The sequence below is a fragment of the Balaenoptera borealis genome (genome assembly GCF_965194805.1).
Source record: "Balaenoptera borealis genome assembly, chromosome: 16".
In the NCBI taxonomy this organism is placed as follows: Eukaryota; Metazoa; Chordata; class Mammalia; order Artiodactyla; family Balaenopteridae; genus Balaenoptera; species Balaenoptera borealis.
In genome coordinates, this window is record NC_138872.1 from 85,124,437 (window position 1) to 85,148,924 (window position 24,488).

The 24,488-nt window shown below is 51.3% G+C and overlaps 1 protein-coding gene across 3 annotated transcripts in view; it reads right to left on the reverse strand.

Annotated features, from left to right (window-relative positions):
• Nucleotides 1-961: 961 nt before the first annotated feature.
• The window catches only part of WIPI2 (WD repeat domain, phosphoinositide interacting 2), a 30,168-nt gene continuing 6,641 nt past the window's right edge, over nt 962-24,488 (reverse strand). For 2 of the 3 annotated variants that reach the window (XM_082360342.1, XM_082360343.1), the window contains 10 exons: nt 12,509-12,678; nt 11,036-11,132; nt 10,543-10,640; nt 10,050-10,142; nt 7,346-7,416; nt 5,174-5,281; nt 4,214-4,378; nt 3,274-3,381; nt 2,345-2,475; nt 962-1,587 (listed from right to left, as the gene is read on the reverse strand). In XM_082360342.1, coding sequence (XP_082216468.1) covers nt 1,478-1,587; nt 2,345-2,475; nt 3,274-3,381; nt 4,214-4,378; nt 5,174-5,281; nt 7,346-7,416; nt 10,050-10,142; nt 10,543-10,640; nt 11,036-11,132; nt 12,509-12,678 — 1,151 coding nt within the window. In that variant the 3' untranslated portion in view covers nt 962-1,477. Of the gene's footprint in view, nt 1,588-2,344; nt 2,476-3,273; nt 3,382-4,213; nt 4,379-5,173; nt 5,282-7,345; nt 7,417-10,049; nt 10,143-10,542; nt 10,641-11,035; nt 11,133-12,508; nt 12,679-24,488 lie in introns of those variants that run through there. The other variant, XM_082360344.1, reaches the window with a different exon arrangement.

A 24,488-nucleotide genomic window follows, 5' to 3' on the forward strand; every position in this document is an offset into this window, starting at 1 on the left:
GTTCCCACCTTCTCCTCTAACATAGCACTCCACATCGCTGCCACAACAAGCGTTTCTGCAGATTTCTGCTGCGGTCACATGTGCCCCGGGCACCCCTTGCACCGGGCAACCACTGGGCGAGCAGCCTGAGGCTCGGGGACTGACCTTGGAGCTGGGCACTGGAGGGGGGCAGTTTGACAACTGCTTCCCCGTCACGAGCCACTCGACCGCCACAACCCAGGTACACACACAACCCGCAACAGACACCGCAGACCCTTCCTCTGTTTAAAGAAGAGGGAAGGCAGATACTGTTGCTTTTCCGCTTCCATCCTTAACTGTCACCGTCCCCAAGAAGCCAGAACCAACTTTCATGCCGCCAACTCCTCTTAAAATCCCTCAAAACTTTAACTGCTACGTGTCTTGGTTTGGAATGCAGAGTTCGAGGTATTTGAGGTTGTTTAAATTCTATGAGAATGAGAAGGGAAGCCAGGCAAACACTGAGCTTGTGACCACAATCTCTCATCACTTTTGCTGAACAATTCTCAAGATGAAAACAGACAGGCCCAGGTCACCCTGTAAGCGAGGTGTCCCCAGCCAGCTTCCTCTCTCCTCCTCCTGACACAGGTAAGAAGGACCGCCCCCCCCCCCCGCCCCCAGACAGTGGAGCTCGAGCTAAGAGCACAATTCAGGTGCCTATCACATTTGAATTCTGTGCTTTATGGGCAAAGCAGCAGCTACAAACCATTCCTTAAAAAAACAAACACAAAAACACACACACAGTTGTTCAACAGGAAAATCAGCGAAGACCAGATGATTTACCTACACGGCCTTCCCTCACCCTGCTGTTCCTCGGCCGTCTTTCAAGCTCACGTGCTATCAGAGAAAAAGGTTTTCAATGTCGGGAAGAACCTCTCTCTTCTAACACCCACATGGAAAACAAGACCAGAAACAAAAATCCACTGCAGAAGAAACCCCAGAAAAATCCAATTTGGAAAGAATTTAATTAACAAAATAAAACGGGGAAAATGGTCCCGGAGGGGCTCTGGGGAGAGAGGACCCCCCCTCCAGGTCGCCACCCGGCCCCGCCTGACCCGCTCGGCTCGCTGCTGCCTTCTCGGGGCCGCTCCTCATTCTGTACAGACTGAAAACCCAAACGCCTGCAGGTTGTTAGGAAGTGGCTCTAGCTCTCCCAGGCTGGATCGGCACATTAATACATGCAAAGCAAGGCGGTTTCAAGGGCTTCACCAAACAGTTAATTTTGGCAAAATGAGAAAACCAACAAAAAGCTAAAATTCATAAGCAGGATTAAAAGCCACTGAAGTGAAACCAATGTATTTCTCGACAGTATGGAATGAGACCACAGCTACAGTCTTTTTTTCGCCTCTTGAAGTCTCTGCCACTCTCTCCCCCAGCTCGGCTCAAAGCTCACAGCAGCACGGCGCGGAGCCCTCTGTCAGCCAGCGCTCAGCCCGGGGCCCGAAGAGCTCCCAGGCCGCGGTCAGTCCGTCCGGAGAATCATGGGGGGGTGCTCGCTGTCCTCCAGCCGCAGGGCGCTGGCCTCGTCCTCCAGGCCCGCGCCGCCCGCTGCGCCCAGCTCGTCCGTGTAGGCTGCGGAGAGAGCGGGCGCTTCAGCGGGCAGGAAGACCCCGAGGCCGCGCCCGAGGCGGAGCTCAGAGCCCACAAGGCTGGGGATTTTCGCCTCTCCCCCGACCAGCAAGCTCTCTGCAGCCTCAGGCACCTCAAGAGGAAGTCGCTGACCTTCCAAGACCCACGAAGGTCAGAAGGGAGCCGGCACGGTAACAGGGCCCCGGTGGGCAGGCTGCAGACCACCCCCGGTGAGCGGGGGCACGCTGAGGACAGGGCCACTCAGCCTCCCGGAGCTGTAAGAGGCCTTCCTCTCCAAGAGCAGAGCAGTGAGCAAGGGCACCGCCAGCCGGGGGAGGTCCCGGCGAGCCCGGGTGGGGACGGCTCACAGGGCGCCCGCGGTCTTGCCCGAGGGCCTCCCCACTCCTCCTGCCCCCTCCCGGCAGGGCCGGCTTGCTGAATGATTCCACAGCCGGGAGGGTGAAGACTGAGGGTTGAGGGCAGCTTTTCAGCTGAGGGGTGGCAAGCGGGGAACAATCCACATGCACCCAAAACCATGAGGACTGCTGCTTCTTCAGAGATGAAGAAAACGAACTCAGCCTCCAGAGGCCTTGAAAACCGCAGTTTACAACAGCTGGCCTGTCTCAGCGCCCCTGCCCCCGCCCCTGCCCTGTCCCCGCGGCAAGAGGCAGGCGGGCAGCCCCGGTGAGAGTGACAGCAGGAAGCACGAGACCCACGGGCCTGGCGCGATCTGCCTTCCAGGCCCGTCCACAGCCCTTACCCAGTGCCGTCGGGGACGAAGGCACATGAGGACCCTTGGCCACAGCCGTGCTGTACGTCTGCGTCACCAAGGGGCAGTCGTGGGACGTGGAGTCTAGGATCTCGTTGGTCGTCTCCATGCTGCCGTCCAACCTGGAAGGGGAGAGAAACGATGACAGCAGGGACAGTCGGGCACAAGGACAACACAGCCCGAGGGCCAGCTGGGATGGACCTGCAGCCACAGGGCAAAGGCCCCTCATGGGAGGGACACGCGTGCGCTCGTCACGCTGCGCTGACCGCGGAGTGATCCCCGCCAGTCTGTTCACGGGGATTTCTACACGCTGAGTCTGATGAAAAAGGTTGTACCCAGGAAGGCAATCTCATCGCATTTTTAAAGACTGAACATAAACAGAATACACTATGCAAAAAACAAAATCACCCCCATGTTCACCCTAACTGTAAGAGTATTACGGTATCGCTGTTTAAGAAAAAAAGCAAAAACAGAAAATCCAACTGCACTACCTTCCAATTGACTAATATTAATTCCTTCTTTTCAAAGAGAAAAGCTGCATCTCAGTGAGACAGCAGGCTCTCAGAGAACGTGCCCTACGTTGTGGACAGCACCCTGGGGCCATCCCTTTCATGCGCAACACTGAGCTGCGTCCTCAGCGGATCCGGTTCCAAGGAAGAGGGCCCGCAGGCCCCTCCACAGGGAGAACAGTGCCCACCGGCCGCTCCTGTCTCTGCCCGGCTACTAAGCCGGAAACGGGCAGAGGCGTGGAGAGCGGGGTCCGTACCCACAAGGAATCCTGCCTGGCAGAGCGAAGCTCCCACACAGCGCAGGCGGCTGCACTGGGACACGTTCCTTTGCGTCCCCGGCTTCCCCCCAAGAGGCGCCCAGCAGCGGCCTGACCACTTGGAGGAGGTGTGGCCGGGGTGTAGACGACTCACTTGTGCTGTTTCATCAAGGTGCACTCGCCTCCCTCCTGGGGGTCCAGATTGTACATGTATAAGTACCCGTCCGAGGCTCCCACCAGCAATCGGGGAATCTTCTGGATTCTGGTGAGAATAAAAAGCAACCGAATTCTAAGACTGAAACTTTCACAAAGTTCTTATTAAACTAGCAGCTTTTAGCCTGGCCAGGGAAGAACCCCCCTGCCCAAAACGAGCAGATTTAGTTTCATGAACTTGACATACTGTCCATGCGTAAGAGAATAAGGATCGCTTCTGCTGTGCTTCCTGAGGCCGTAACACCAAGGCCAAGGGGAACTTGGTGTGAATAAACACTGAGGCCCACAGGAGAACAGGTGGAAACAAAATCAGTTTTGTGGTTTCTGTGATTACTAACGGTAGACATTTTCATCAACTTTTCAACGATGCTAAGTGGATAAGAAGGATGTAGAAGAACGTTTCTAAGATCCGTGGAATCGTGCAGATGTGCCCTCACTGAACTTTCAGGGCCGTCTTTCCTTGCATGGCTGTACTGGGACTATCGCACTGGGGCTCCGGGAGGCCCTGTGCGGCCTGCGGCTGACTCGGCTGCACGGGGCTTTGAGCCTCGCCAGGCTGCTGGCGTTGGAGGACCCAAGGCTTAAACACGGGCACTCTCACGTGGTCTTGACCTAATGATGTTTTTCTAAACATTCTCAACAAGAACAGAGAGAGGAAGATGTGAGGATCAGACACCGCAGAGACAGCACCGGGGTCCACGAACGGCACAGGCCCACCTACGGTTCCCTCCGCTCCTGTGACTCTTGCCTAAACCCAAGGTCTAAGTTTGCAGGTTATCCCGGCGCCAGACCGCCACAGTCCCCGGTGCCCCACGACCTGGCTCCCAGCTGGATGCGCGGGGGATGGCGGTGGGCCCAGAGGCGGCGCCCACTCTACTCACGTGGCCAGCGCGCAGATGTTCTTGTGGCCACAGAAAGGCAGGCGGACTGTGGCAAAGGCCCTGCCCTGGTTGAACATTTCCGTCACTTGGGAGGGCAGGTAGCTGGTGGACGCCATGAGCACCTTCCCGAAGTAGCCGGTCCAGGTGGTGGGCTCCTCCTGAGGCCTGGAAGGAGGAAACGCTGTCACACACAAGGCTGGGCCCTTCACCGGGAACGACCACGTCCCACTCTCGCCGAGGCAAGGATCAGCCCCCAAACTCAAATTTTCCCAGACTTCAGGGAAGAGGGGGCACAGGAAGTGATGACCTCTCGGGACCCTGGGGACACTACAGAGCGTGCCCTCCGAGGGGCCCCGATGCCCCTCCCCAGGGGCCCCCTTAGATGACGGCAAGCGATAACTCCCTGCTCTGCAGCCTATGTGAGGACGCGAGGGACCAGTCCAGCCCCCGCCCCGACCTTTCTGACGGGAAGTCCCCAAAGCCTCAGCAGCACAAACCCCAACTGCTACTTCCCCGTAGCCCATCTTTGCTGTTACTCATCTTGTATGTACGCGTGTAAGTCACCCTAGACGTCCCTGAGGGTGAGACCCACTATAAACAAGCAATACTGACCCTAGTGGACGCTCATCCAGTGTAAGAGAGAAGGTAAGGACCACGCCCTGTGCCGTGCACGCCCACTGCAGCAACACATAACTTAAACCAACCGCTTCACCAATGGAAGCGGCCTCTGTGCAGCAGGGGGCCAGCACCCCTCCCAGGGCAGCCTCTCAGAAGGGCTGCGGGAAGAGGCGCCGAGGGGACCGCCCTCGGGGCCTCACCGTCGCCGGCCCGCCCACCGCGCACCCCACACTCCACCTGCCCCGCTGCGGAGCCCGGACGTGCGCTGCTCCCTCCAGAGCCACCCGGTCGGCGCACAGACTGCTCTGTGCTGCCCTGAACAGGTGCACCTCTGCGACTCACTTTTCTTTCACGGTCTCGAGCTTGAAGATGTGCACGGTCTCCGTGTTGCTGGAGGTGGACAGGAACACGCCGTCCGTGCTGAAGGCCAGCGAGCAGATGCTCACACACCTAGGGTGAGGGGGAGGCCCGAGTCACACTGCCTTCTGGGCACAGAGGGCGGCCAGCTGTGCCCCGGGGACTTCACCGAAGTCACAGCGAAGGAAGGGCCCCGTGACAGGCGCAGGTGGGGCTACTGGTATCTTCCTTATTCCTTCCTAGTCATCCCCTCAAAACATGTGCTCAAGGAAGGAGAATGTCTGAAAGGTGACACCAAGTACGAGTCACCCTTTAATAGATCCTTACGCGGTTAACTCTCTGAGATTTCACGTACCTAAGGGAATCAGGACTTCACTAAACCATTTTTAGCTGAATGAGGCTGGCTTTATAGCACTAAGCTTAGTAAAAGAACCCAATAATCGAGACTATAGCAATTCTTAACACGGAAGAGGGTAAACTGGCAACGTTGATAATGTTTAAAAGCAAACTTTCGATAAACTAAGACTCTACAGTTTACCTTAAAAATCACTGTTAAAATCCCAAAGCCACCAAACAAACCTACATTTCCTCGTAACCCTAGAAATACAAGATGTATTTGGCCCTGTCAATAGTTAAGGGGCTTTATTCAATTCAATACATATTTACGGGAGCTCACGATGCACCCAGCGTTGTGCTGAAGCTCAGGACACGTATGATTTTCGCCTCAGTGGAGCCTGGAGGGAGGTGTGAGCAGGAACTAAATTCACTGCACGCAGGGGACTAAGAAGTTAAGTGGAAGGTGCTACAGGAGCTCGGAGGGAAACGCTATTTCCGCGGGAGGGCGGGAAAGGCCTCCCCAGGGACACTCAACAGACTCAGAGGTTAAGGAGTCGGCAGGTCACAGCCATGACCTCCATGGAGACAGAGGTTCCTCTCCTGAGGAGCTGGGAGCGACGGGGAAGGGAAACAAACCACAGCTGGAAAGGAAGGATGCTGAGAGGCCTCGAAATCCAAGGCCTTTCGGGGTCTGGAGCCAATCCCAGGGGCAAGAAGACGACCCTGAGAGGCTCCCAACAGGGCTGTGCTCCCATGATACTCCCATCTTCAAAGAACGACAGACGGGGCTCAGGTCTGAAGGATGGAGCCCAGGGAACAAGAGCAGAGCCCAAGGTGAGTGCGAGGCTGGATGGCGACGCCGGTGGGGCTGCACGGGGGAGAGGCCGGCCCTGCTGCCTGACCGGTGCGCCGGCCCCTGAGCCCCTCTGGCCGGGGCACCGGGTCAAAGGCCGGGATGTTCACTAGGACAAGGTGTGCTCGGGATGGTGAGCAGTCGGGGCCACATCCTGGCCGGCGGCTGGAGCACCCAGCACCCCGCAGGCAGGAGAAACGCGGGAAACCTCGGCAGACGGCCTGGGCAACACGGGAGGGTCACCGCTGGCACGCAGACAGGCGTCTAGGCTAAGGAGAGCGCGGGCTGCACAGAGCGGGGTGGGAGCGGACCCGGGGCGGAGACGCGGCGACAGGAGGGAGACACGAGCAGTGAACGGCGAGGGCTGCAGCGTGCGGCACTGAAGCCCGAGCATCAGCGGCGGGAGGGACCCGGAGGAGAGGGCGCGAGGCCCCCGGAGAAGGGTCGTCCCTGGTCCGAGGAGACAGGTACTACAGATGGGGAACCGGACGGAGCGCCGCACGGTGACTGTGGCTTGGTGTTTCTTTAGAAAAAAGGAAACTACTTTAAGGGCCAAAGCTATTTGCCGGAGTGCTGGGGAGCTGGGGGCCGGTTACAGGTTTCAGAGCCGAGCCTGAGGGAGGAGCTGCTGACCAGGTCAGGAGCCCCGGGCTGCGCCCGCCCCGCCCATCCCGCCCATCCCGCCCACCTGGGCGAGCTCATCCTTCCACAACCCCGGGCCATCGGCCACCGCCGTGTTCGGGGGAATCACGGACAAACAAAACCCAGTTTGCTCTGATAAAAATGTCCCTCTAACCTCCCACGCGACAAGACTTCCAAACCCCACCTGACCACTCGGCTGGGCTGAAGATGCTGGTCACTGAACTGGGATCCCCAGTGTTTGAGTTTCCACTGTTGGTCACAGAGAGTATAAAACTGAAATCTGAACTGAAGCTCCAGAATCAATTTCGGAGATTTATGTACGTTACCTCTTCACTCCTCTCCGGAACTCGAAGAGTTTTTGTCCTTCTGGAATGGAAAATACCCTAATCACGGTCCCCTGTGATAGGGAAAGAAGGAAAGAAAAAGGAATTTTAGCTGGGTAGAATCAGGTTTGTATTTCCTGCACATCAGACCTTAGTGGACGGAGTGATGACAGCTGCCCTGGGCCGGGTGGCCTCAGGGGCCCCTGCACCCCCTTCACACTTGACAGGCACTCACCAGAACACGCCCTGTTCCACTGTTCACACGATAATATGACGTCAACCCACTTTAACTCACTACTTCTTCTAAACACTACGGGCCTTGAAGTCAAAGCTGGAATACAATAGTTCTATTTTCCCTAAGCCATCTGAGGTTTAAACTATTAAAAATCCACCCTGGGAATTCCCTGGCAGTCCAGCGGTTAAGACTCGGCGCTTTCACTGCCGTGGACCTGAGTTCGATCCCTGGTCGGGGAACTAAGATCCCACAAGCTGCGTGGTGTGGCCAAAAAAACCCCCCCAAAAACAAAAAGACCAAAAACACCCTTAAGCATTACTTGGAGGCCCCTCTGACGCCCCTTCCTCCCACTTTAAGCGGAGCCACTGATCAAGGGCTGATTATAGCAACTGAATACCTGGAAATGTTACTTAATTGCCTAAAAAGGAATAAAGCCAAACTTACAAAATGGAAGACCTACACCAAGAAGAGATCTACAACCAGGACAAAAGAAAATGTGACTAAACGGGGAGCTGCAGCCTACCACGTCAGGCAGGGGAATGAAATGCTGTTAACATGCAGAGCTCCCCACCCCTCCCCCCAAACTCCCAGGGCGCGTGTGGATGTGGGGCAGGACCTGGGCATCTGGGAGCGCTGATGAGACAGAACAGCCAAGCACGTGAAGACGAGTGGTACTTCAACATCTAAATGTTAAAAGAAAACTACAAGCTACAGTAATAGACTAACACAAAGAGACACAGTCTGACAGAGCAGAGCGGAAACACCTTAAAACAGGCAGCATCTTGAATCTATGGGGTAGCAGAGTTATTAGACATTTAATCTCATACTGTACAAATTTTAGAAGGTTCAAGCTGTTAAATATAAGAACCACTGAGATTATCTGACATGTTTATAAATAGGAAAACAAAAACAAAAACCCCAACCTATAAACAACCCAAATGTACAGCACCAGGAATTGTTAAATAAATTGTGATAAATTCGTATAACAGGACACTACACAGCCAGTAGAAATCAAGCTGGAAATAAAATGGGTCCCTTTTGGAAAATATTAATAAAGACAATGATTCTCCGGACAGAAGGACGCCAAGTTTGTAATTTTGGTTATCCAAAAATAACCATGGCAAAGGTTTTGTCCTTTGCAGCCTAAACTTTTAGATTTAGATATATTCTTAACGGCACACCTACTGTGTAAAACTAATTAATTAAGAGCTGTGGGTCACAGCTTGACTGCAGTTCCTCGAGAACAGGATTAAGCCACACACCTCGGCGAAGCCCCAGCACCTAGTACACAGCAGCGCTGAGAAGGCCACTGGTGGTCTAAGGTCACAAACTGAAATTTGTGAAATTAAGCGTTTGCTCTTTAAAGTCCAAAAAAAAAATGTTCTATTTTTACTAGCCTTGAAATCCCATGAAGTGCTTTAGGGCCTCTTAATACCTAATAAAAGGTCATAAAGATTAAGACTGATTAATCGAGGGATAACAGAGTTTCGTGGCAGTCGTGATCCTCCCAGGGGAGAAGAAAAGGACAAGGTGACGCTGTGATCACCCAGCACAGTGTTCACAACAGTCAGGCTTGGAGTCCAGTTCCTCTGTCGCTGCCCAGCTGGGTGACCCTGGACCGACGACTTAACCTCTCTGAGCCCTCAATATGAAGTAGGGAAAGGTTTACCTTACCGAGGGGGTCAACGCGGTAAATGACCATCAAGGGTCTAGCGAGTGACCCATAAACAGTAGCACTGTTATCACGGAAAGTGGGCGTGAGGGTCGAGACCCACACGGGAAAGGCAGAGAAGTGAGCCCACGTTTAAGTACCTCATCTGGGCGGCTGGTTCCAGGGGAGAGGTGACTTAGGAGGGGGCTCCTTTAGGTTTTCAGTGAGAAAGCATCAAAGTAAATTAGGCAGTGGGCACTGAGAAGAGAGGAATGAGCCAGGAGAACATCGAGCAAGCAGAGAAGGGAGGAGACACAGCAGCTGAGCTGGGAGAGGACAAGGGCCCACCAGGGTCACGGGGCCAAGAGAAGGGGGCAAACGGAAGGGATGCCCAAACCATTTTGTCCCCCGTGCAGGGAGCTTAAACAGGGCCACGTCCCCTTACCCCGAAATCCTTCTCACTGGAAACTCATGTTAATGTTTAGAGATGACCGTGATAAGTTTATATGTAAGACTTACATACGCTAACTATATTCAAATTACTACTATAAATATGTATTAATACAGCTGAAATACTAGAAACACTAAACCGTCCCAGAAGGATGGCTAAAGAAACGACAGCTGAACACGCACAGCACGACACGGGCTCCACTGAGGCGGGCGCGGCCGTGGCGCCCTGCCCTGTCTCTCCCCGCACCCGCCCTCCAGGCCGTGGGCCGTGCCTGGCTGTGAGCTAGCTGGTACAAGACTGCTTGGCTGGTTAGCAAGCTAACCGTGTGAACAGAGGTGCCCTGGTTTCCCACAGGGCGCAGCAGCCTTACCTTCTCGGAAGCAGTGGCGAGCTTGGTTCCGCTGGCGTCGAAGGCCAGTGCGGCTAAAGGGCTGTCATGAGCCGGGATCATGTTTGCAGCTCTCTGGAAGGAAGGGTAAAGTGACACCATGACCGCCGTGCCCTGCGCTGCCCACCGGCTGTTACCAGAACACCAGCACGGTTAACACAGACGCCAAATCCCCGATTAACCAGGGGTGAGGGGTCCGAGGAAATGCTGCTCAAAACCTTTTAAAAATAAGCAAAGCAATGTCTCCATGGAGTTCTACGGTTTTCTCCACTGCTTCTAGCACTTGTGCCGCTAGGCGCGCAGCGCCGCGGGGACAGGAACACGTCCGGAGGCAGGATGACTCGGACCTGCTCGGCCACGAAGAGGGTGGCAGCGGAAACCACGCCCGGGAAACGAGGAGGGCAGAGGCTCCTCGGCCCTCCTTTTAGGAAGAAGGGGTGTTGTAAAGAGCTCTCCAAGGACCAAAGAACCTCACCAGATTGATGGTGTCGAAGACCTGCACCTCCCCGATGGTCGCGCTGCCCGGATATGCCAGATAACAGTTGTCGTTGCTGATTGACAGCGCACACAGGCCTGCGAGCAACACACGGGGAAGAAACGCGGGTCAGGTCCCCAGCTGTCACCAGAACTCGGCACTTACGCAAGAACACGGAAAGCAAGGGGAGCGCTGATGCGACCTTGGTCGTCGTATCACTGGGTTTTAAGTTCCACACGCCCCAAACCACCACCGTAGGGGACAGCAGGACTGTAAAAACACACTAAAGCCCTTTGGTTGGAACTGGTTAGAAACCTCAAAACTGGAGGCTGACCCAACCAACAATTTATGTGGTCACAAGACCAGCGTCAGAAGGACGGTAGCTTGCTTTAAGATCAATACTTTTAAAATCTGTGGAACCTAAAAAGAGAAGAGAATCTCTCTCACCGACAGCTCCTAGAAAGGCAGACCTGTCCGGTCCCCACGCGCTCACCTGCGGGGTTTGGGGGCGTCTCCCGGATGGTGTGCAGCACCTTCATGTCCCGGATGTTGTGTATGTACAGGGACTCCTCCAGGCACACGATCAGCCTCTGCAAAAGACACAGCAAAACACGGGAAACCAAACGTAAGGCAGAGCCAGTACGACGCTCGCTCCCGACCTCCGGGTAGCGGACTCCCGCACTAAGACGCCGCGTCCCTTCCGGAACCCTTGCGCCGGGTGCTCATGGCACAGTGCCCGCTCGCCCAGGGTGGCGTCTGTACCCACGACTGCTTCCGCCGGCTCTACCAGGACTTCTAACTGTACGATTTAATTCAACCTCATAGAAACCGGTCTCCAGCTAAGAAAACCATGGTTTGCTTTTGTTGCGCTCTCGGCCCTCCCCCCACGAACACCAGGTCTAGAGCCTGGGACAGGTTTGGTGAAGGTTTCAAAAACCGATGCTGAATGAGGCACGGCAGGATGAAAGTGAAAACAAGGCTTTTAAAAAAGTGTAAAATTCTGCACCCAGACTCTCTTGCAGGTGTCGAAGTTCTCACTCCATTTTAAGGACGATGGGTGTGTAGCTGATGCACCAAGGGGATGGTTTATGTAACAGAGACAAGCGGCCGCCCTCGGCTCTGCAGGAGCTGGTACGTGAATGGTCACTTGCATGTTACAAGTATAAAAAAAGTTCAGCATGTTACGCTTTGTAATTTACCACCTTAACCAACCTTTCTGTCAACAGACCCAGTTTCCACCACGTCAGTGGTGTCCACTTTACCAGTCAGGACGTTTCAGAACCCACTAGCTGCAGTCACGCATGGGCCACCTGAGGCCACGTAACAACTGGCTGTTGACAGAACGTGGTGACAGCCCTTAAGGACAAGGCTGTATTTTGTGAGTAAGCCAAAGCCATGTGACCATCGCGTGGAATAAACTCAAGTGCCAGCCACCAGGTCTACACTCCGGGCCAGACATTCTTGTGGGTTTTGGGAGAGACACAAAAAAGTAATAAATCCTTCATCTTAAAAGTTAAATTGACAGTTAAAGGGATAGAGAATTTCCTGGCCGTCCAGAGGTTAGGACACCGTGCTTTCAACTGCCAGAGCCCGGCTTCAGTCCCTGGTCAGGGTAGCTAAGACCCTGCAAGCCACAAGGGGTGGCAAAAAAATAAAAAAAGATAAAGATGCTCACAGATTTTTTTTAAAAGTAACATTTATAAAGAGCAAAAGAAGGTTCATGTCTTGAGGGATGAGTAAAGCAATCGGGAGAGGCCAGGGAATCGTCAGAAATGGGGCTATTTGGGCAAAACTGTTGAGACGAGAAAACAGAGTTGAGTCCAGGTGGGGGCTCAGGTGAGCAGGAGCGTGGCCGGAGGGACCAGAAGCGCCGCCTGGGGACGGTCGCTGTGTCCGAGGGGCGCCACTGAACTCGGAGACACGGCCGGAGCCCCCGGCAGCTGAGCGGGGTGAGAGCGCGGCCCACCTGCCTGTTCAGCTTCACAGCCAGGATGGTGTTGGAGTAGCTGTAGTTGCAGATCTCGGTCCCCTTCTTAAAGTGGCAAACCTTCAGCTTCCTGGGGGCTTTGAGGCTAACGATGGCCACTAAGCTGCTTGAGAACAATCTTTCCACGATGCACACATCTTCAGTGTCAGCTGAAAGGAGGAAAAAACCCCACATCTGTGTGTATCCCTGTCAAGAGGCACAACGCGCTCATGCGTGCAAACACGCGTCTACGGGCGGGCTCCCCACTGCGAGCTCTGGGGCCAGCAGAGCGGGTCAAGTTCGCTGCTTGTGAGGCCTGGACGAGCCGCCGGCAGGTCGCCCTGCACCCCACGAGGAGGACCCACTCCTCAGAGGCCCCCCCATTCCACACGTGGCACCCTGTCACTGCCCCCGGGGGGTCACCCGGAACTGCCTCATCTGCTCCCGGCTGCTCCCTGAACTCACCGGGGTGTGAGCCCCGCCCAGACGCAGGCCTCATTTCCGGGCTCACAGCTGCAACCCCGGCACTTACAACTGAACGTGACACAGGACGGCCCCCAAGCGTTCCCTGAATGACTGCATCTCTGGAGGGCTTGCTTTCCTGCCTGTAAAGGGGGCTCACGGCTACCCTGGTGTGAGGAGGGACTTACAGACTCCAGCACGCAGTCAGCCCTCGGTCCCCTTCGCGCCCTGCTCCCCAGCCCCGCTCAGAAGACGGGGGGCTGGGAACTGAGTGCACAGCAGCCCCCACAGACAAGAAGAGACACGTGGACCCTGCGCGGCTGTTACTCCACCCCCGTCTCCCTGGGGGGCCCCCACACCCGCACTCTCTCCTTACTCCCCCCTTGGTTTCACTGGTGATTGCCTGGGGTAAGTTCAGATGGTGGAGCAAAGAGAATTCTGGAATGCAGGAAAAGCCCAGAGCCAAGAATCTAGATGATTTTCACAGGCAGCCTGTCTCGACCTGAGCTACGGGAAGTACCGCTGGGCCGGGGTTCAGCACACACCCGTTCACCACCCTAACAATGATCTGAGGCCACACTCTGTCTGGAGCTGAGCGGAGCACAAAGGACAGCGCCACACAGATGGATCACAGCCCAGGGGACCTGGGAGGCCTGATTAGCCGGAGCCTCGAGAGCAGCTCCACCGTGAACAGGAACACCCGCGTGAAAGTCCACACACCAGACCAGGTGCACGGCCACTCGAGAGGGCCCCTTCCCCTCAGCTGTCGCTGACCTTAATGGTGTAACTTAAAAACACACGTAGGTTAGTTTCGAAACCAAACTACTACAGTGAGCAAGTGAGCTCTAAAGGTCCCCGAAGAAAGACACAAACTGTTCTAGGAAAACGCGTGGTACCAGTCATCTCAATATGGGTTTGACAGCCCAACGTGCTCAGCACAGGGCCCAACTACTGGGTGTCAGCCAAGAGCCATAGCCAAAGTGACGCGACTCACATTTGTGGGAAACAATTAAGATATCGCTATTACATAGACTGGAATAGGCAATAAAATCAAGTGCATGATTCCCAGCTCTTTACAGTAGTTTAATCATAGCTGCTTTTACACAAATGAGAATCACTTCTCTTGCCTGCAGCTACAAGCTAACCTTCCTTCGAAAAGAACCACACAAGCCGGAAGCTTCTCTGCCCGGCAGCGTCTCGGGGGAGCTGCCTACCCCTTCCAGGATCTGACCCTGGACTGAAGGGCACAACCATGCGTGACCTCCAGCACAGGGGGACGCGGCCTCGGCCTGTTTTCATCAGCTGATTTGACTCCAGCACCTGCACAGGCAGTGTTCCAACATCAGGCCGACCCGACTCGGGAGAGACCAACCGCCACCCAGAACAGCAACGATGTGCAGTGAAGATAACCTCCCTCGGGCCCAGATCCTCACCTTCTCCCGTCAGCCCCTTTCCCGCAGGAAGCCGACGGGGAGACCTAAGCGCAACCTGAGCAGGACCCGTGGGCGGGAGGGGCAGGGAGGGCCGTCTCCACAGCCACGCTTGCTCCCACGAGGCTCAGGCCCATCCTGCCCGGCGTCTCACCCTTCAGGCTCCCACCTCCGAGTCACCTCACTCTCTCAAGATCTGACGACGGTTTGGAGGCACACGGCCCTGATGGATCGCACCCTGCACTTCTCACGCAGCGCTGTCCTGTCATCCCTGGGAACCCGGACGCCGGCTCAGCAGTGGTGACCCTCCCACCCCCGCCCAGGCCCAGCTTCCAAGGACAGGAGCGTGTCTGCCTGGGCACACTGCCCCCTATCGGGTCTGACGCTGGCTGGCACACTGAATCTGGTAACACGGACGCCGTCCGGAGACCCCGGCAGATTCTGATGGGAAGGCAGAACAAAATGTGACAGGGAGGTGAGTGAGGAAGTGGACAAAGAACTCTGGCAGCTGGCAGGAGGAGCCGTGTAACGAGGAGATGCAGAGATGGGGGAGGGATGGATGGGCACGTGTGGGACATGTACGGCCAAAGAAAGTGCCTGTCTTGAGATCAATGAGCAACTAGAGGCACTGATGGAGAGACAGACAGCGCAGTAGAGACAGGGTGACGTCTGAGCAACTGGAAGGCGTGAGGCCCAGCAGGACTGGTTCCAACAGACAGGCACCCACCCCCCTTTTCCGCATTTGAAAGGGGGGAGATGAGAAGATGGCACAGATCGGGGTGAGGGGGGCGGTCATCTGAGGGAGGAAATACTAGGGAGTTCCACGCTGAAAGCATCCGTTTCTCCTTGAGGCATGCGAGCGGTCATCAGCTCTGAGGGGCACAGAGGCGGGAGGTCTAATGAGGGAGGCCAGTATGAACAACCCCTCACAGGGTAAGCAAACAGTCATCAGCAAAATGTCGGCTCATCAGCAGGCTCCGTCAGTCTCCCGCTGCGGCTGCGGCAATCAATTAAAATTCAACCAGTCAGAGGAAAATCGTATCAATGCAAGCGATGCAGAAGCAGCACGAGAATGTTCACTGCCTATTCACAGTAAAAACTCAGAAACCTAAGGATCAGAAGAAACTTCTTCAGTCAAAAAAGGACTTCTGTGGAAAATGTCACAGCTAGCGCCACACTTCATGGTGGACTTAATACTGAACTCTCTTCCTTTTAAGACTGGAACCAGGGCAGGGCTGCCCCCCTCCTCACTCCGGGCTGGAAGCTGGCAGATGGCCACAGGCAGGAAGACACCAAAGGCACAAGCACCAGAAAGGAAGGCAGCAAACTACTACTCTGCCAGCTCATGGACCCTACTAAGCAACTATTAAAAGTAATGAATGAATTTAGCAAAGTCACAGGACACAAGGTTAGACTACAAGAATCAACCGTATTTTTCTACACTCTCAGCAAACAACCGGGAAGTAAAACGAAGACATTCCATTTACAACACTCTCAAAAACCAAAACATCAGGACAAAATTTAACAAAAGATGTAAGACCTCCATACCAAAACCCACAGAATATTACTAAGAGAAATTAAGGAAGAGCTTCATAAATGGAGAGATATACCACGTTCACAGACTGGAATACTCAACATTATATGTTAAGATACCAATTCTCACCCAACTGACATCTAGGTCCAATGCAACCCCAATCACAATCCCAGCAGACTTTTTTTGTAGACACTGACAAGCTGATTTTAAAGTCAGAAAGGCAAAGGATCTAGAATATCCAAGGCTATCTTGAAAAAGAACAAAGTTGGAGGGCTTACACATCACGTGACTTCAAACCTCAGTATACAAACAAAGTGACAGGAAACAAGACAGTATGTTTCCGACATAAAGACTAACAAACAGACCAACAGAAGAGAATGAAGAGCAGGGACAGACTCACACTTACAGGACTGTTTTTAGGCACCAGAGCAGTTCAGTGAGGGAAGAACAATCTTTTCGACAAATGGTGGAGCAGGAATTCCTAAGGAGAAGCTTAACGTGACTCATAGCTCATACTACACACCAGAATTAATCTGAGAAGGAACCACTGAGCTAAACATAAAAGCTGAAACTATGAAGCTTTCAAAGAAAACACAGGAAAAGATCTTCATGACTTGACAGTAGGCAAAGGTTTCTTAGGACAGAAAAGGCAAAAATCGTAAATGAAAAAAATAAATCAGACTTCATCAAAATTCAAAATATTTGCTCAAAAGACAAGTCAAGCCACAGACTGGGAAAAAATATTTACAGAACGTATGTGACAAAGGTCTGGTATCCAGAATATCTAAAGAACTCTGACAACTCGACAATAAAAAGACAAAACAATCAAATTTTAAAAGGGACGAAAGATCTGAACAGATATTTCACAAACGATACACAGAGGGCCAACAAGGACATCAATGTGTCCAACATCATTAGCCATTGGGGGAATTTAAACTAAAACCACAATGAGATATTATTAGACACACATCAGAACGCCCAAAATGAAAAAGCCCGATATCGCCAAGTGCTGGTGAGAACGCAGAGCCACCAGACCATCACACAGCGCTGGTGGAAATGCACAACGGACAGCCACTAGGAGGACCTGAGAGCTTCCTGTAAAACGAAACACAGGTTCCACTCCTATTTACCTAAGACAAATGAAAACATGTGTCCACAAAAAGATTTCTACAAGAATGTTCACAGCAGCTTTATTCGTAGTAAATAAGTAATAGCTAAAAACTGGAAAAAGCCCAGATTCCCCTCAATAGGAGAATGAATATACAGTCAGTAGTATATTCATATATTGGACAACGGAGATGCAACAATATGGACAAACCTCAAAAACATTCCTCTGAGCAAAAGAAACCTTACTAAGAGGGCATATGCTGCATTTATATGATGCAGAACAGGTGAAACTAACTGCTTGCCTCTTGGCAGGTGGAAGGGAGCTGGGAGTAATGGGGGAAGGGGTATGAGAGAACTTTCTGGAGTGATGGTAAACCTTGATAGGAGTTCAGGTTACACAGATGTCTGTGCATTTGTCAGAACACAGAATGTTGACTTAAGATCTGTGCATTCCACTGTATGTAAATATTACCTCAAAAGGAAAAAATGAAAACAACGCTAGTTACTAATATTCATGGTATGGTATTTCAGGGAATGTGTACTGATGTCTGCAAGGTACTTAGAAATGCAGACACAAAAAATAGGAGGGATGGATGGATGGATAGATGGACAGATGGACGGAGAGATGGGTAAGTATGGTAAAGTGCTAACAATAGACTCTAAATGCTGGGTACATGGGTACTGGCTGTAAAATACTTTAAACTTTTCTGTGTGTTTGAAAATTTCCATTAATAAAATGGTGGAAAAAGAAAAGGGATGTATCGTTCATTTGCTTAAACCAGGTGTAGAGAAAGTAAAGAAAATGGGTTTAGGGTGTTGCCATCCAACTATAAGTTTGAAATTTCTTTGTTTAACCTTTAATGGAAACAGGCAGAAGAGACTCCTTTTAGAATTTTAACAACGGGGGAAGTGTGGTGGGGAGGCAGCAAAGCTGTTTTCAGCTGCAAACATTCATAAAAGAGAACATTATAATGAACCTCCACAGACCTGCATCACCTGGATTTCACAAATATTATCTTTCTGCCATTTAGCTTCCGCTATCTTTTTCTTTGCTGAAGTTTCAGAGAGGCGCGTCATCTTGACATTTCACTCCTAAATACTTCAGTAAGCCCCTCTAAATAGATCAAGACATAGAAAAAATGGCTTTTCCAGCTCATGAGTAAAGTGGAAAATTTCTTACATCAAAATCAATTGCAAGTAGACAAGTATTTAACGTAAAACACAAACCCAAAGAACCAGACGATGACACGAGAGACTGACTATTCATGCACCCCCGGAAGAGGGAGAGCCTTCCTAGTACTCAGAAGCCTTACGAGAAGAGATGGATACATCTGAATATACAGAAAGTCAAGACATCAGAATGGCAAGGAGACCATAAGCAAGGTTAAAGAGCAAACAACCCAGAAGAAATATCAGCAACCCACACCAAATGGCTAATTTGCTTTAAATCTGTAAGAGACAATCCAACAGAAGAGCAGGCAAAGGGGGGAAAAAAGCAATCAAGAAAAAAAAAAGCAAATGACTACCAGCAATTCCACTCCTACAGTCTCTATCTACTCAAAGAGAGATGAAAACACACGTCCACACGATAACACAAACATGCACAGCAGCACTATTTACAACAGCCAAAAAGGGGAAACAACCCAAGTGTCCACTGACAAAACACAGAATGTCCACACGCTGTAACAGCAATGAGCAACAAAAAGAAAAGAAGTGCTCATCCACGCTCCAACACGGGTGAACCCTGAGAACATTCCAAGTGAAGGAAGCCACTCACCCGTGATTCCATTTATCTGAAACGTCCAGAGCAGCGAATGGACAGTGGGAGAAAGGAGGTTAGTGGTGGCCAAGGGCTGAGGGGTTGGGGGTGGGATGCAGTCGCCCTGCTAATGGACTGAGGGGCTCTTTGGGGAGTGATACAAATGTTTTAAAATTAGCTTAAGGTAGGCTGCACAACTCAGTAAATATACTGGAACCCACTGAATTGCACACTTTAAACAGGTGATTTTTATGGCGTCCAAATTACATCTCAAAAAAGCTATTAAAAAAAAAAAAAACCCACACGGGCAGACAACTGAATGGATTTGAATTCTGGCCAATATATTGAGATCTGATGTATGAAGGACAGGGCAGCAGGGCCCTGAAACATCAAGCTGTGCTCCTATGAGCACGTGAGTGATAGAGGGCCCTTCACCGTGATCCCCTCCAAGACCACGCGGCCCTGGACCTGGGAACACACAGAGGCTTCCAGGGGTCTCTCAAACTGCCAAAATCATACACTAAATATTGGGTTTTCTCTGGGAAATACCTGCAACTTCCAGCAGATGTCCAAAGGAGATAGGAACCAGAAAACGGCTGAGGCTGCCTGCAAAAGGCAGATGAACTGCCGGTCACCCAGGAGTTACCGCATTTTTGTCACTACTTAAGTAAAAAACAACCAACAGGATTCACCTCAGAGACCCTTTAAGCCCGAGGAAGCAATGTGCTTAGATCTCTTCAGGAACACACCTTCATAAAGCAACCTGCTTTTACACATTGCTAGTGGTTTAGGTTTGTTATTCTTCTGCTGCATTGTTTCCAGCTCTTTAACGTTTTTACGTTACACCTCACTCCCAAGAGAACGTTTAAAAACAAGCATCCACAGAGCCCACAGACCCAGAGCGGTCCCTTTCCACCGCACTGAGGCGCGCACAGCTCAGCGCTCCCGAGAAACACCAGCGCACAGGAATCAGGCTGGTAACTGAGGAGCAGCGCGCCCAAGTGAAAAGATGCAGGGCGGTCGCACGCAGGGCGACCACGGAGAAAGCCTGAGCGCAAACCCCAGCGGCCTCCGGCGTCTAAGGCCTTTGCTTCCACGGCCCTTCGATGTGGCCTCGGCCACAGTGTCTGCCACACTTTCTTCCTAGAGAGTGCCTATCCAAAATTTAAGAAACTACTTCATTTAAGAAAGAATGTTGTTGGGACTTCCATGGTGGCGCAGTGGTTAAGAATCCGCCTGCCAATGCAGGGCACACGGGTTCCAGCCCTGGTCTGGGAAGATCCCACATGCCATGGAGTAAGCAAGCCCGTGCGTCACAACTACTGAGCCTGCGCTCTAGAGCCCGTGCGCCACAACTACTGAGCCCACGTGCCACAACTACTGAAGCCCGTGCGCCTAGAGCCCATGCTGTGCAACAAGAGAAGCCACCACAATGAGAAGCCCGCACACCATCATGAAGAGTAGCCCCCGCTCGCCGCAACTAGAGAAAGCCCCTGCGCAGCAACGAAGACCCAACACAGCCAAAAATAAAAGAAAAAAGAAAGAATGTTGTTTTGCTTCTGCTGGTGCTGTTCAGAGCTGGCGATGATAAAACTTCCCATGGTGGGAAGAGGGGAGGGACAAAGCCATGAACTAACACGGCACACTCCCCAACCAGGCGTGTCTGCGGACGCCCAGGGCTCTGAAGAGACGCAAGTGTACAGCCCACCCGATCTTCCATCACAACAGACTCAAGCAGAGAGGCTACTGGATTTCTCCCCTGGAAGATCCATTCGTGTAAATCTCACTGAGGTGAATGTTCCAGCCAGCGCAAGGTCTGCCGAATCAGAACCTAGCCGGCCAGCCTGCTTATGCTGAGTTTCAGAACTAAATGCTTTGTGAGGTATGATTTCCTAGCTCAGAAGCATAAAATGCAAAGATGACACACGATGTAGAATCTGAAAAGGCCAACTTTTCCTTCTGAACTTCTGTGATATTTTATAAGTAATAAAACTACAACCTTTATTTATATTGCCTAACAGGGTAGGATTTCGTTTCAGTAATGTTTCAGGGAAGAGAGACCACATATTTGCACTTGTAAGGACACACAGAGAGGGAAAGAGAATGATAAAACAAACAGGGCACACACAGGGGGCAAAGCACACGTGGGTGTTCCTGCTACTTTCCTTACGTTTGAAACTATAATACAGAGAGTTGAAAAACAAAAATCTTCCAGTGCTGCTGAGCAAAGATTTTTGTTTGTTAAGTAAACGAGACAGAACAAATAGCTGTCAATCTTGCTTCTCCCAAGACCAGCTCTGGCTCATTCTTTCTGTACCAGCAGCAGTGACCGACAGCAAAGACCTGACGTTACAAGGGACAGTCAAGAGTCACGAGGGGGCAAGCCAACTGAGCCGGGCTGAATATGGAGGCATTAAGTACTACTCTGCTAGAATCTACATGTAGGAAAATACCGGAAAGTGATCTTAACTCAGAAGCTAACCTGTTTTCTAAGAGATGTTCTTCTATCTACTTAATGCTGTTCTAGGGGCAAAAGAATTTCGCAGCTTCGGTGTCACGTGCTAACCCTGAAAGAGCTCTCTGCCCATTCCCACCTATTTTAAGGGCCGAAGCTCACTAACAACAACAAAGAAATCTATATACCACCTCAACATGCTGGTCAGTAAACACCCACTCTTTCATGATGCTATCAAGGCATCACATTTTGTTCCATCAAAAACCTCTGAAAAATGAGGCACCAAAACCCACTTGATAAACTTCAAGGAAACAAATTAGTCACTGAACTGATTCAAACTGAGAAGGTGTCAAGACAAGGTTTTGGTATTCTGATACCCTATCTAAGCACTGGGTCTCCATTCTGTGGTTGTCAAACCAGTTGACTCTAATCACCAAAGCAACAATTTAACAGCACGGTTCAGGCGCTCATGGGCGTGTAGATTTAATAAATGTTTCAGTCATACATAAAAGCCCAATGGAATCTTGTTTCCAGAGATCAGGCGACCCTTCTTTGAAGGAATTCCCTACAGGAAACAATCCTATGTGCGATCAAGTGAAGGCAGCCAATTTGGGGATTCCAGAAGCACCCTCTTGAGATAAGCAAGCACTGTAGTTCAGAGAGATTTTATCACCCAGATCACCCCTTCCAGCTACACGCTAGGAGAAAGGCTTTTTTAGAAGATTTAGTACGCATCAGGAGGCAAGTCTGAGGACAAAAAAGGAGTAAACTCTAAGGCAGGAGCCGTGAGTTAGAGACACTTACTTTAAGAATCCCGCTTCCAGCCATCTCCCCGTAAAGGGCCCGGGTGCTGGCCTTCAGGGGCAGCGACAAACAGGGGGCTTGGTGGGGAATGTCAGACACCATCTGCTGATGGAGGTGAGGGACACCAGAGGGCGGACCTGGAGAGGGGAGGCCAAGGCCTGGAGGGAGCCTGGCGAGCCTCTGAGCCCCAGTGGGCCACAAGAACTCTGCAACCGCAAGTACTGGGCACAAAGAAAGGACTTTTCTCCTGGGTCCTCACCTCATGTTAATGCAGGAAGGGTGGGGGGCGGTATTGACATCTGTGTTCGCTCCACACTGTGTCCCCAGCCTAACATCCGACACAAATGTATTTCCTTGTTCTTTGTCTGCCTCCATTTAAACATAAGTGTCATGAGAGCAGAAACTTTCTCACCACTGTGTCTCCACAGCCAGAACAGGGCTGGCACATAGCAGGTCCTCAATAAATGTTTACGGAGTGAATGGAACCAGAAATGAATATATGAGATGTCTCTTCATATCAACTCACTGAAACTCTCCCTTCTTAAGAGATATTAACAGGCAAAGGAGAATTCCAAAATGGAACACCAAACCACAGTGAAAGCAAAGTTCATAAGAGTGGAACATTCAGGAAGGAGATACTGGCATCATTAATAAGGAGAAAACTCAATCCCCCCAAACTGCATGCTCATGTAGATAATTAAAATGATAAATATTAAATCTCTCCTTGAATCCATACCCCAGTGTGACTAATTACAAGAATACTGACCTCCTCAATCCTCCGTAACAAGAATTCTTAATTAGATCACGCCACAGGCAGGCTTCAGGGTTATCATTATGTACAGAGAAAATATTTACAAACCACGTATATGACAAAGGACTAGTATCTAGAATATATAAAGAACTCTCAAAACTCAACATTAAAAAACTCCAAGTAATCCAATTAAAAAGTGGTCCAAAACATGAACAGACATTTCACTGAAGAGAATGGCAAATAAGCACATGAAAAAATGTTCAACATCATTAGCCATTAGGGAATTACAAAGTAAAACCACGAGATAGCACTGCACACATCCATAAGAACGGCTAAAGGAAAAAACACTGGTAACACCAAATGCTGGCAAGGATTCTGAGGAACTGGCTCACTCATACACTACTGGTGGGGATGTAAAATGGTACAGCCACCCTGTAAAACAGTTCAGCACTTAAAAAAGACAAAGACAGAACACCACACATACAACCCAGCAACTACACTTAGACATTAATCCCAGAAGTGAAAAGTTACATCCACACAAAACCCCATACACAGCAGCTATATTTTTAACAGCCCAAATCTGGAATCAGTCCAGATGTGCTTCGCTGGGTGAGGGTCAAACAGCTGGGCTGCATCCGCACGTGCAACCAGCTTTAGCAACAGAAAAGACGGCGCTACTGACACCCGGCAACTTGGGTGAACTTCCAGGGAAAGATGCTGAGCGAAAACAGCCAATCTCAAAAGGTTACATACTTCTATTTATGTAACATTTGTGAAAAGACAATATTCTGGAACCAGAGAACAGATCAGTGGCTGCCAGGGATTAGGGACGGTGGGGTGGCAGTGGGGGAGGGGTGACAGTGGGGGAGGGGAGGCAGGTGTGGTTACAAGGGCAACAGGAAGGACCCTGCGGTGTCAGACGGCCCAGCGTCTTCACTGTGGTGGACGCGGGAAGCTAGATGGGTGTTCGGACTGTACAGAACTTCACACACACAGGTGGCCTACATCCATGTAGCCTCCCCGGCTGTGATACTGTACTGCACTTCCGCGAAACGTTACCACTGGGGGAACTGGGAGAAAGGTACAGGGATCTGTACTGCTTCTTACAACTACAGCAATGAAAAAAAAAGATGTATGTGCCGAGAGTCAAAGCTTTCCATCCCATTCTCACTGCGGGAGGGTCTGTACCTACTACTTACTATTTATTCAGCAAGTACTCTCGCTCGCTCGCTCGCTCACACACACACACACACACACACACACACACACACACACACGAAAAACAAAGAAACTGAGGTCCATGAAGCGATCTATGTAAAGTCACAGTAGATGACTTAGCAAAGTATCGAAGCTCACGGCCCTCCTGCAACCCCACAGGTATCTGACACACAGCCACTCAAACACCATAAAATGCCAAATGGAGAAAATAAATCACTCCTAGGGGGATGTAAACTTTTCAAATTCTGGAAGCCCTCTATGACAGAAATCTAAGTGGTTTAAATGGCATTAAAAAAGGGGAGAAATTATAGAATAATGCGTATAGTATGGTATCATGTATTGGAAATGGCAACCCATAAAGTATTTCCACATGTACATTTATAAGTATGCAAATGCACAGAAAAAGACCTGGGAGAACACATAATCGTTCAGTCATAGCCATCACCTCTCGGTAAGACTA